Source organism: Procambarus clarkii, chromosome 22 (assembly GCF_040958095.1).
Source record: "Procambarus clarkii isolate CNS0578487 chromosome 22, FALCON_Pclarkii_2.0, whole genome shotgun sequence".
Taxonomy (NCBI): domain Eukaryota; kingdom Metazoa; phylum Arthropoda; class Malacostraca; order Decapoda; family Cambaridae; genus Procambarus; species Procambarus clarkii.
The window spans coordinates 43,353,398-43,367,566 of NC_091171.1; the positions used below are offsets into that span (position 1 = coordinate 43,353,398).

Here is a 14,169-nt window from a genome sequence, read left to right on the forward strand (position 1 = left end):
ATGCCAGGAGGCCGAAGAGAGATTTATACCAACAGTAAAGGGAAAAAATAAGAGGGAATATAATAACCCATGGTTTAATAGACAGTGTCAGGAAGCAAAAATGGCCACCAGGTGGGAGTGGAAGAAGTACAGAAGACAAAGGGCAAAGGGCAGCAGGATCAGATGCAACAGAGCTAGGAACGATTACATTAAAATAAGACGAACATCGGAAAGGAACTATGAGAACGATATTGCGATCAAAGCAAAAAAGCAATCTAAATTACTACACAGCCATATAAGAAGAAAAATGTCGGTGAACGACCACGTGACAAGACTAAGGAAAACAGAGGGGGCATATACTGAAAATGACAAGGAAATTTGTGAGGCACTGAATGCCAGCTTCCATGGAGTGCTGCATCGAGCCTGACCAGCTCCCATTGTTAGAAGCGATTACCCTAGATGAAAGACTATCAGATATAGAGGTGACAGCAGAGGAGGTAATGAAACAGTTGACAACACTGGATGCAACTAAAGCAGTTGGACCAGAAAAAGTATCACCGTAGATACTAAAAGAAGCAGCGCAGGCCCTAAGCGTGCCTCTGGCAATGATCTTTAATGAGTCACTTCTGTCGGGAGAATTGCCCAGTTGCTGGAAGAAGGCAAATGTCGCACCGATTTTCAAGAAAGGTGATAGGGAGGAGGCACTTAACTATAGACCTGTATCACTGACAAGCATCCCCCTGTAAAGTTCTTGAAAGAATAATTAGGCTACGACTGGTTGCACACCTGGAGAACGTTAGGTTTGTGAACAAACATCAACATGGGTTCTGGAAAGGGAAATCGTGCCTAACAAACCTTTTGGAATTCTATGATAAAATAACGAGGATAAGACAGGACAGAGATGGTTGGGCAGACTGCATATTTCTGGACTGCCAAAAAGCCTTTGATACAGTATCGCACATGAGACTGCTGTTCAAACTTGAGAGGCAGGCGGGGGTGGGAGGAAAGGCCCTAGCATGGATATGGAACTACCTAACAGGAAGGAGCCAAAGAGTTACGGTAAGGGGCGAGAAGTCGGACTGGCGAACAGTAACGAGTGGAGTACCTCAAGGGTCGGTGATGGGACCAATTCTATTTCTAATATATGTTAACGACATGTTTACAGGAGTAGAGTCCTACATGTCGATGTTTGCGGATGACGCAAAGTTGATGAGAAGAGTTGTGACAGATAAGGACTGTAGGATCCTCCAAGAGGACCTGAATAGGTTGCAGAGATGGTCAGAGAAATGGCTACTGGATTTCAACACGAGCAAATGTAAAGTTTGTAAATGGGACTAGGTGATAGGAGACCAAAGGGACAATACACAATGAAGGGGAACTGCCTACCTGTGACGACTCGAGAAAGAGACCTGGGCGTGGACGTAACACCTAATCTATCTCCTGAAGCACATATAAATAGGATAACGACAGCAGCGTACTCTACACGTACTAAAAAGCATACTAAAAAGAAGGGAGAGTGGGAACATGATAGGAACGTATAAAATACTCAGGGGGGATTGACAGAGTGGACAGAGACGGAACAGAACGAGGGGACATGGGTGGAAGCTGGAAACTCAGATGAGTCACAGATGTTATCAAGTTTTCTTTTAGCGTGAGAGTAGTGGAAAAATGGAATGCACTTAAGGAACAAGTTGTGGAAGCAAAGTCTATTCATAATTTTGAAACAAGGTATGATAGGGAAATAGGACCATAGTCATTGCTGTAAACAACTGATGGCTCGAAAGATGGTATCCAAAAGTCAATGCTCGATCCTGCAGGCACAAATAGGGAAGTACACACACACTCACACACACAAGCACCCCTCCACACATACAAACACAAACATCTCCCCCCCCCCCACCTCCCAAACACACACATACGCAAGCGGATGACCACAAACATCAGGGGAACTAAGGGAAAGAAGTATGGAACAGGAAAGGTGAATAAAAGAGGGGAAGTGAAGGCAGTAGAGGAACTGAGAAGGACCCTGAGCCATTGATACCAAAGGAAGGAAGAGGTAAACTCAACGACCATCAACAACACCTGACCACCATCAACACCTGACCACCATCAACACCTGACCACCATCAACACCTGACCACCATCAACACCTGGTCACCATCAACACCTGACCACCATCAACACCTGACCACCATCAACACCTGACCACCATCAACAACCCCTGACCACCATCAACACCTGACCACCATCAACACCTGACCACCATCAACACCTGACCACCATCAACACCTGACCACCATCAACACCTGACCACCATCAACACCTGACCATCAACAACACCTGACCATCAACAACACCTGACCACCATCAACAACACCTGACCACCATCAACACCTGACCACCATCAACACCTGACCACCATCAACACCTGACCACCATCAACACCTGACCACCATCAACACCTGACCATCAACAACACCTGACCATCAACAACACCTGACCACCATCAACACCTGACCACCATCAACACCTGACCACCATCAACACCTGACCATCAACAACACCTGACCATCAACAACACCTGACCATCAACACCTGACCACCATCAACACCTGACCACCATCAACACCTGGTCACCATCAACACCTGACCACCATCAACACATGACCACCATCAACACCTGACCACCATCAACACCTGACCACCATCAACACCTGACCACCATCAACACCTGACCACCATCAACACCTGACCATCAACAACACCTGACCATCAACAACACCTGACCACCATCAACACCTGACCACCATCAACACCTGGTCACCATCAACACCTGGTCACCATCAACACCTGACCACCATCAACACCTGACCACCATCAACACCTCAACAATCTGATAGATTTGATCCTCGCGACCAGAGATTTGTCTTAGGTCTTCCCGCCATTTTCGCTCTATCGGTCGTCGATCGCGCGCCAAAAATTGTAAATATTTTGATTCATCACGGTGCCACGTGGTCGCGTGATGATTGATGATATCACCGCAGCTTCTGTTTTTTTAGTGATGCTCATCCAGTCTCTGCCATTCCCGGTATTGGCTTTTCGCTAAATGTGCAAATATAAAACCTTTTTCTTGATAACGCAGAAAGTAGTGTGTGTTTGTTTGTTTGTTTGTTTGTGTGTTCACACGTATTTGTTCTTACAGAGACTGTTTACACTCGTTTTTTTATGTTTACAAACAGACATAAGGTATGAGGAAGTTACATACAACTTCCTCATTCATTGTGTTACGCTCATTTACAACTCTTAGACTGAAAGAGTGAGTGAGAGTGTGTGTACTTACTATTTGTGTCGGCAGAATCGATCACCACATGCAAATTACTCCCCCGTAGGATTTTGCATGTGGTGATCATGTCTCTCCTGTTTCTTCGCTCTCTTGTAGTAACGAGTCTTAACTTCAATGGTGTTTCCTCATAACTCCTACTTTTCAATTCCGGGATTGGTCTTGTGGCTTTCATTTGATTTGCCTCGAGCTTCGTTTCGTGATTAACGAGGTTCAGGACGTCGTGCTAGTGGAGCATGTATCATAACTACTCTGATATACTTAACATGCAGTGACCGGCGCCGGCGAGAAACAATGGGAAGAGTTTCTTTCACCCTGATGCCCCTGTTACCTAGCAATAAAATAGGTACCTGGGTGTTAGTCAGCTGTCACGGGCTGCTTCCTGGGGGTGGAGGCCTGGTCGAGGACCGGGCCGCGGGGACATTAAAGCCCCGAAATTATCTCAAGATAACCTCAAGATAACCTAAACAACTTCTTGCTGAGCAACATTGTTTACGCAACTGAGATTCGTTTCGTGTAGGTTTCTGGTGTTTAGCTGGGTGAAATATTAACCCTAAATCCCTTTTTCTGTTCGATTACAGGTGGATTTCTTCATGGGATTCCAGGAGGATTGCCTCATGGGATTCCAGGAGGATTGCCTCATGGAATTCCAGGAGGATTGCCTCATGGGATTCCAGGAGGATTGCCTCATGGGATTCCAGGAGGATTGCCTCATGGGATTCCAGGAGGATTGCCTCATGGGATTCCAGGAGGATTGCCTCATGGGATTCCAGGAGGATTGCCTCATGGGATTCCAGGAGGATTGCCTCATGGGATTCCAGGAGGATTGCCTCATGGGATTCCAGGAGGATTGCCTCATGGGATTCCAGGAGGATTGCCTCATGGGATTCCAGGAGGATTGCCTCATGGGATTCCAGGAGGATTGCCTCATGGGATTCCAGGAGGATTGCCTCATGGGATTCCAGGAGGATTGCCTCGTGGGATTCCAGGAGGATTGCCTCATGGGATTCCAGGAGGATTGCCTCATGGGATTCCAGGAGGATTGCCTCATGGGATTCCAGGAGGATTGCCTCATGGGATTCCAGGAGGATTGCCTCGTGGGATTCCAGGAGGATTGCCTCATGGGATTCCAGGAGGATTGCCTCATGGGATTCCAGGAGGATTGCCTCATGGGATTCCAGGAGGATTGCCTCATGGGATTCCAGGAGGATTGCCTCATGGGATTCCAGGAGGATTGCCTCATGGGATTCCAGGAGGATTGCCTCATGGGATTCCAGGAGGATTGCCTCATGGGATTCCAGGAGGATTGCCTCATGGGATTCCAGGAGGATTGCCTCATGGGATTCCAGGAGGATTGCCTCATGGGATTCCAGGAGGATTGCCTCATGGGATTCCAGGAGGATTGCCTCATGGGATTCCAGGAGGATTTTCATTTTGAGACGTTTCTGTTTCCTGTTCTCAGCACCAAGTTTTATTACTCTGCACTTGCTTGAGTTAAACTCTTACATCCACTTGTTGGATCATTCTCTCAGTATGTATGGGCGCTTGTGGACTCTGAAGTGTGCTTACGGGGCGCAGAGTTTCATCTCTGAGTATCGCTTTATCATCCTCCAGCGTTTAATGGACTTGTGAGTAAGTTTCCTTGTCTCTTAAGATCTGTTAAATCTTCTCTTCAATCCGGTCACTTCGACGTCTTCACAAACACATCTCAGAGGAGCTTCTCGCTGCCTCACTTTCTGTGATAGTGAAGTTTGTAGTTCTAATATTTCAGTGTCATTTGGGTATTTTCCCCTGTGTGTTCTATGGGGGGCTTCTTCTACCTAGGTCAAACAACTTTCTTTGCCCACTTTAATCTCCCTGAGTATTTTATAAGTCTTGATCATGTCTCCCATTTTTCTTCTCGAGTGATATTTGAGATTCAGCTCCTTCAGTATATTGTCGTAACTTATGCCTCCAATCTATGGCCAGCGGCACATCTCTAAACTTCAATTTTAATTTCCATGAGGTGAGGGCTCCAGGCTAGTGCTGCAAAATATATAATTAGTCTGACGTATGTGGGAATGCAGTGATGCGAACCCGGGGAACTCACCTAAGCTTGGTTGCTTAAATAATGCATCATGTGTATGTGTCTGGATTACCTGTGTACGATTTCGAGGGTTGGCTGCTCGACCTGGGACCAGCATTTTGCTGTTGGTGTCCTGGTCACGTGAGGCTGTTTGTTTTCGCGGGCCGCACGTAGCCATCACAGCCGGAGTGATCCGTTAAGCTCCCTCAGAACCTTCCAAAGTTCCTTCTTGAATGTTTATACCTTTATTAAAGTGACACTTTGTGTCCTGAAGGCTGAACACTGTGTATTGTGATGTTCACACTGTGTCTGTGATGTTCACACTGTGTCTGTGATGTTCACACTGTGTCTGTGATGTTCACACTGTGTCTGTGATGTTCACACTGTGTCTGTGATGTTCACACTGTGTCTGTGATGTTCACACTGTGTCTGTGATGTTCACACTGTGTCTGAGATGTTCACACTGTGTCTATGATGTTCACACTGTGTCTGTGATGTTCACACTGTGTCTGTGATGTTCAGACTGTGTCTGTGATGTTCACACTGTGTCTATGATGTTCACACTGTGTATTGTGATGTTCACACTGTGTATTGTGATGTTCACACTGTGTCTGTGATGATCACACTGTGTCTATGATGTTCACACTGTGTCTGTGATGTTCAGACTGTGTCTGTGATGTTCACACTGTGTGTGGGATGTTGACACTGTGTCTGTGATGTTCACATTGTGTCTATAATGTTCACATTGTGTCTATGATGTGTCTCTGATGTTCAGACTGTGTCTGTGATGTTCACACTGTGTCTGTGATGTTCACACTGTGTCTGTGATGTTCACACTGTGTCTGTGATGTTCACACTGTGTCTCTGATGTTCACACTGTGTCTCTGATGTTCACACTGTGTCTGTGATGTTCACACTGTGTCTGTGATGTTCACTCTGTGTCTGTGATGTTCAGACTGTGTCTGGGATGTTCACACTGTGTCTGTGATGTTCACACTGTGTCTCTGATGTTCACACTGTGTCTGTGATGTTCAGACTGTGTCTGGGATGTTCACACTGTGTCTGTGATGTTCACACTGTGTCTGTGATGTTCACACTGTGTCTGTGATGTTTACACTGTGTCTCTGATGTTCACACTGTGTCTGTGATGTTCACACTGTGTCTATGATGTTCACATTGTGTCTATGATGTGTCTCTGATGTTCAGACTGTGTCTCTGATGTTCACACTGTGTCTGTGATGTTCACACTGTGTCTGTGACGTTCACACTGTGTCTGTGATGTTCACTCTGTGTCTGTGATGTTCACACTGTGTCTCTGATGTTCACACTGTGTCTGTGATGTTCACACTGTGTCTATGATGTTCACACTGTGTCTGTGATGTTCACACTGTGTCTGTGATGTTCACACTGTGTCTGTGATGTTCACACTGTGTCTGTGATGTACACACTGTGTCTCTGATGTTCACACTGTGTCTGTGATGTTCACACTGTGTCTGTGATGTTCAGACTGTGTCTGTGATGTTCACACTGTGTCTGTGATGTTCACACTGTGTCTGTGATGTTCACACTGTGTCTGTGATGTTCACACTGTGTCTCTGATGTTCACACTGTGTCAATCACTTAATCACCAAAATGTATGCAAATTTACTTTACATATTTTTGTGAACGAATTGTATATCTGTATGTGCATTATGTGTGTATAGGAGTGCGGTGTATGCGTACATGTGTAAGTACCATCTTTGCCACTTCTACTGTATTCGTGGATACATGTAGTATATGTGTGTATGTGTCTACATAGTAGACACACATGCATATACACAGTAAAATATCAACATACGGGAGTGAACGGTATGGAAGAAAATGCAGAATAGAACCAGTGAAGAGCAGAGGTGCCATAGGCACAATCAGAGAACACTGTATAAACATCAGAGGCCCGCGGTTGTTCAACGTCCTCCCAGCGACTATAAGAAATATTGCCGGAACAACCGTGGACATCTTCAAGAGAAAATTGGATAGGTTTCTTCGAGGAAAGCCGGACCAACCGGGCTGTGGTGTGGGCCTGCGGCCGCTCCAAGCAACAGCCTGGTGGACCAAACTCTGACAAGTGAAGCCTGGCCTAGGGCCGGGCTTGGGGAGTAGAAGAACTCCCAGAACCCCATCAAGCAGGTATCAAGCAAGCAGGTGTATGTGTGTATGTATATATGTGCTCAACTAGTTGTGCTTGCGGGGGTTGAGCTTCGGCTCTTTGGTCCCGCCTCTCAACTGTCAATCAACTGATGTACATGTTCCTGAGCCTACTGGGCTCTATCATATCTACATTTGAAACTGTGTATGGAGTCAGCCTCCACCACATTACTGCCTAGTGCATTCCACCTGTTAACTACTCTAAGACTGAAAAAATTCTTTCTAACGTCTCTGTGGCTCATCTGGGTACTAAGTTTCCACCTGTATCCCCTTGTTCGTGTTCCACCCGCGCTAAAGAGTTTGTCTTTGTCCACCCTGTCAGTTCCCCTGAGAATTTTGTAGGTGGTTATCATGTCTCCCCTTACTCTTCTGTTTTCCAGGGTTGTGAGGTTCAGCTCCCTTAGCCTTTCCTCGTAACTCATTACTCTCAGTTCCGGGACCAGTCTGGTGGCATACCTCTGAATCTGTTGACATGAATGTATGTTGATATGAATGTTAGTATGTATGTTAGTGTGTATGTATGTTAGTATGTATTATGTTAATATGTATACATGTTAGTATGTATACATGTTAGTATGTATGTATACATGTTAGTATGTATATTGATATGTATGTATATTGATATGTATGTTAGTATGTTTGCTAGTCTGTATGTGTGTATTTGCTAGTATGTATGTGTATGTTTGTATGTATGTTCGTGTATATGCATGTTAGTAATGTATGTATGTTTATATGTATGTTAGTACATTTTCATGTACAGTATGTATATAAGTATGTATGTTAGTATACTGTTTGCATAGTTGTACGTATTGTATGCATTGTTGTATGACAAAGTATGCATTGTTTGTATGACAAAGACATACAAAACAAAGACACCATCGCCAACATAAATGCCGCGGGTTGACAGCTCACCGAAAGAACAAGAAAGCAGAGCTGAAACGTTTTGGCTAATACCATTATTTTTTTTGGGGGGGGGGGGAATTTTGTCTCGTGTTTCCTAGGCGTTTGCTCCATCAAAGCGGAGAATTCATTATTAATTCCGCGAATTTAATCAACCTTTTGTCAGCCGAGATATTAAGAAGCGCTTTTATCATACAAGAGTGTGTGTGTTGCGTCGGCTTATGGCATACTAAATATTTTCACAGTCCCACGAGAGGGGAAAAAAAGGTATAGCTTTTTTTATAAATAAATATATATGAGGGTTATTTGTGCTTTGTTATCCAGTGAATGTAGGTCTATATAAGGTCAGAAAATGGCCAACTTTCTAGAGGAAGAGAGAGAGGGAGAGAGGGAGAGAGAGAGAGAGAGAGAGAGAGAGAGAGAGAGAGAGAGAGAGAGAGAGAGAGAGAGAGAGAGAGAGAGAGAGAGAGAGAGAGAGAGAGAGAGAGAGAGAGAGAGAGAGAGAGAGAGAGATAGAGAGAGAGAGAGAGAGAGAGAGAGAGAGAGAGAGAGAGAGAGAGAGAGAGAGAGAGAGAGAGAGAGAGAGAGAGAGAGAGAGAGATAGAGAGAGAGAGAGAGAGAGAGAGAGAGAGAGAGAGAGACAAGCCCTACCTGAGCAAACGGTTATGAACAGTAATATCAGTAGAAGAATATCTACTAATATTACCTTACTACCAGCATCTACTACTACCTTTAACTACTACTACTACTACTGTTACTATCAACTAATATTATCACAACTAGTACTATCTCTCTCACTATTTATCTCACCACCTACTTCAACCACTCTTGTTATCTACTAGCACAATCTTCTGCGAGATGGCTGGCTGTCCCCAGAGATGGCTGGCTGCCCCAGAGATGACTGGCTGTGTCCAGAGATGACTGGCTGTGTCCAGAGATGGCTGGGTGCTCCCAGAGATGGCTGGCTGCCCCAGAGATGACTGGCTGTGTCCAGAGATGACTGGCTGTGTCCAGAGATGGCTGGGTGCTCCCAGAGATGGCTGGCTGCCCCAGAGATGGCTGGGTGTCCCCAGAGATGGCTGGCTGCCCCAGAGATGACTGGCTGTGTCCAGAGATGACTGGCTGTGTCCAGAGATGGCTGGCTGCCCCAGAGATGGCTGGCTGCCCCAGAGATGACTGGCTGTGTCCAGAGATGGCTGTCTGCCCTAGAAATGGCTGGCTGTCTCCAGAGATGGCTGGCTGACCCCAGAGATGGCTGGCTGACCCCAGATATGGCTGGCTGACCCCAGAGATGGCTGTCTGCCCCCAGATATGGCTGGCTGCCCCCAGAGATGGCTGGGTGCTCCCAGAGATGGCTGGCTGCCCCCAGAGATGGCTGGCTGTCCCCAGAGATGGCTGGGTGCTCCCAGAGATGGCTGGCTGCCCCCAGAGATGACTGGCTGACCCCAGAGATGGCTGTCTGCCCCCAGATATGGCTGGCTGACCCCAGAGATGGCTGGCTGCCCATCTGGATGGCTGGTAGACCTATTGGCTCATGCTATATTCTGTTGACCCCATATATATATCCACCCAATCTCATTTATACAGCTGTCTAACCTAAGCTTGAAACACTCAAGTGATGGCACGTTTGTTGTGGTACCCGGTAACTTGTTCACTAAATGAACTTCCCTCTTCATTGGAAGCTGCAAAGAAAGTAACATATGGGAGTTATGATCGACTCATTAGCATCTACTGTAATAACCTTGCACCTGAGGAGACTGGAGTCGTTTGTCCACACATAAAGGTGTTCTCTCTGGTGGTACCGTTCGTCTGCTGTGAGGTAAAATATGGAAGTTATAACCTGGGTTCTTAAACTAGACAGGCTCACGGACCATGGGTAGGACTCTGATGGACTTTTAAAGATATCTCAACCACATGTAAGGCTTAATAGCTTAATTGGAGGTTTTAGAAAAGTCTGATTTCCAATTTGCATACAAAATTGGCTACTCGACGACGCTCTGCTGTTTCTTAATGCTTTCCCAGACGTCCAGCCACTTGGACCGGTCGGTATAGAACGACGATAATCATTGTAGCAGGGTCGGCGTTCGATCCCCGATGGTAAGGCAGCGTTTTCTCACTAGTTCATCTTTATAATCCAACTCCTTGTCCTCATGTCCCCTTATCTATCCGGATAGCCGGGTGCTATCCGGCCACATCTAGCTGTTCAGCGCCTTGATAAGTTCTTCATCTTACAGATTTTGACTAAGCTGAACATTCCAAGCTTTTTGTAGTTGTTCTCTAATAACATGTTCTGTAATCGCTAGATACTTAACATTTTTTTTTACCAAAGTACAGTAGTTCTGAAATGGAGTTCTGAATTGTGTGAAAATTTCTCACTAAAAATGTTGTCGAACCTAAACAATTATTTTTTGGTCAATGTCACAAGTATATTTTTGATCACAACTGAAACTTTTTTTTTTCATATGGAACGAAGCTTCCAAGTAGCGCTATACATGGTAAAAAAATTTTTGAATGATGAATAATATTTTTTTTATATAATATATTTTGGTTATTATTTTCGTGGCATTTACTCAGGCATACGTCACACTTAACTATGATCATTTTGACTATGGTTACTCTCTTTCCTGTGTAAATAAGTGACGCACTTTAATTTTGTAAACAAAGACAGTTATAAATTTACAACTCTAATTGAGAAACTGTTTTAAATTTAAATTTGAATTACTAATTTCACCAATCAGTACTTGAATTGGTGATTCAACTACTACTAACTAACTACCTACTACTAACACCAATGGCTACTACAATTGCTACTGCTACTTAAAGTAAGACTACCATTGAAGTCACCATTAACTATTCATAATACTGCCAGATACTTATACCATCGACTACTGCCACCACTTAATACTTTTAGTACTCTTTCACCTTACTCTATGAATGTATATATGTATGTATATAGCATATTGGCTTGGGGACCATTCAAGCTTGTTCGCATATATATATATATATATATATATATATATATATATATATATATATATATATACCCTCCAGCTGGTTGAAAATATTTGCGTAGAATGAAAATATCCAAAACAAAATTGATAATAGTCACAATGTAGTTTTTTTTTACCGCCAGGTGAACAACTGGGGCATCATAGTGAAAGAAACTCTACCTGTTTGTTTCTGCCTTGGCCGGGAATCGAACACAGGCCCTTTTGACTACGACTGCGTGTGTGTGTGTGTGTTTGTTTCATATGAGGGGGAGTGAGAGAGAGTCCAGAAGCTGTCACAGCGCCTAGGGAGCACGCTAGAACACACACACACACGCTGGAACACACACACACACACACACACGCTGGAACACACACACACACACACACACGCTGGAACACACACACACACGCTGGAACACACACACACACACACACACGCTGGAACACACACACACACACGCTGGAACACACACACACACACACACGCTGGAACACACACACACAAAACAAGTTAACATCACACAGTGCAGGAGAATAATCCCGACCCAGGAATAAACAGCCATCAATAGTCAATCACTTTGGGAGTGCAAAAGTGCATGTAAGATATTAAAAAGGAACCCGTTGACGTAAAAACGACGTGGAGAGGACAACAGCATCAGCAATAAATTCTCAGGCGAGGGAATTGTATCCAAAATTTTGTTGGGAAATTCCTGACTTGGTAATGTACATTAGAGTCAAGTTCTCTTTATATCCCCTGTTGCCGAGGGAACAGGTGTATGAGAGAAAGGAGAAAGAGAGAGAGAGAGAGAGAGAGAGAGAGAGAGAGAGAGAGAGAGAGAGAGAGAGAGAGAGAGAGAGAGAGAGAGAGAGAGAGAGAACCTGTAGAGGGTTCTGAGAGTTCTCCTACTCCCCGAGCCTGAGACCAGGCTTGGGATATGACTGCGGGAGATGACTGGAAGATCTAAATGTGCTCCAGCGGTGACCAGACAGGTGGTTACTTGAGTTTAACTCTGACAAATGCAAAGTAATGAGAAAATAAAGGGAGTAGAGGAGATATCCCTTCCCCCCCCCCAGGAAGCAGTTTCTAGAAACTAAGATAACAATGTGCACACAGACAGACCAACCAAACCTGCGGCTAAGGAACACTGTAATAATAGCAGCCGCAGCATACACAAAGCTGCCAGATATCAAAACTGTGGAGATAACGAGTTAAATATTCTGAATATCTGGCTGTGGAGATATCCAATTAAATATTTGGATATCATTATGTGAAGATATCCAGTACCAGAGATGCAATTACAAATATTAAGATCTATATATTATATATATATATATATATATATTATTAAATATGACCGAAAAAGTAAGATTAATAATTCTAACACGAATTTTCTCAATCTTTCGTACATTACGCTTCACTGTTGGAGGTAAATCAAAAATCACTTCTCCAAAATTCATTTTTTTACAGCACTGAAACAAGGATTATCAAGAAACTAACAACATTATATGGAGGACCTATGGCAATTCCACGACCAAGAGATGGCTTCCTGAACCTTGCAGGAATTAACCTCACTGAGGACCAAGTCACTCTCCTAAATCTGGGCATAAACTGTCATGTTATGTCCAGACCGAGTGAAATGGCCCGGAAAGTAGAGTTGGAAATTCTGTTGGACGACATATTCGACCTCGAGACACAAAAGAAGGTCACTACCAAAGATACCTTACAAGCAGAACTTATTGCAGAAGGAGGAAAGAATCGAGGCAACTACAGAAGCACCATACTGTCCCCCGAGCTTAAAGCGGCAGCTAAAAGCCTTCGTGAGAACAAGGAGATAGTTGTCAGGAGAGGTGACAAGTCGCCAATATATGTTATTCTTAAAAAAGACGAATATCTGGCGAAAATGAACATCATACTCTCTGACCAAACTAAGTTCCAAAGGGTAACGAAGGACACTACAGCCGAATTAAAAGCAAAGGTCAACAAACTGATCGAAACTGTGAACGCCAAGAAATCCGGACTCCACCTGCCAAAGATCATTGGGGAATATAAACCTGGATATGCGTATGGAAATGTCAAGACGCACAAGCCTGGAAACCCACTTCGGCCAATCATTAGCCAGATACCCACACCCACGTACAGACTGGCGAAGCGACTCAACGGCCTGCTGACTCCTTATGTTCCTTGCGCCTTCAGCCTGAAGTCTCCAAAGGAATTTGTGGACTTACTGCGGGGCACACGGGCCACAGGGATAAGAGCCTCGTTGGACGTAGAATCGCTGTTTACCAACGTACCTGTGGACGAGACAATCGGAATGATAGCCGACAGAGTGTATCGTGATCCAGCCTGTACTCCTCTTGACATGCCAGAAAGTATTCTGAGGAAACTACTCCAAGCTTGTACTAAAGAGGCACCCTTCTTGAGCCCGGATGGGCACATGTATAAGCAAGTAGATGGGGTCGCCATGGGTTCTCCCCTAGGTGTCCTGTTTGCAAACTTCTACATGGGTACCATCGAGCAAAAAGTCTTAGTCGACATGAACTTGAAACCGGCCATATACTGCAGGTATGTTGACGACATTTTTACACAGGTACCTGATGTCAGACATCTGCAGGAGCTGGAGGCATTTGAGCAGAGTTCCGTGCTGCGTTTCACTTACGAGACGGAAAAGGATGGGAAGCTGCCTTTTCTAGATGTAACAGTCATGGAAAAG

The 14,169-nt window shown here is 44.7% G+C and overlaps 1 protein-coding gene across 1 annotated transcript; it reads left to right on the plus strand.

Moving 5' to 3' along the window:
• The first annotated feature begins 383 nt into the window (after positions 1 to 383).
• Positions 384 to 4,812, plus strand: LOC138367557 (A-kinase anchor protein 5-like). Its single transcript, XM_069329255.1, has 2 exons — positions 384 to 476; positions 3,901 to 4,812. The coding sequence occupies exons 1-2, from the start codon at positions 384 to 386 to the stop codon at positions 4,810 to 4,812; spliced, it is 1,005 nt and encodes a 334-aa protein (XP_069185356.1).
• Positions 4,813 to 14,169: the final 9,357 nt, after the last annotated feature.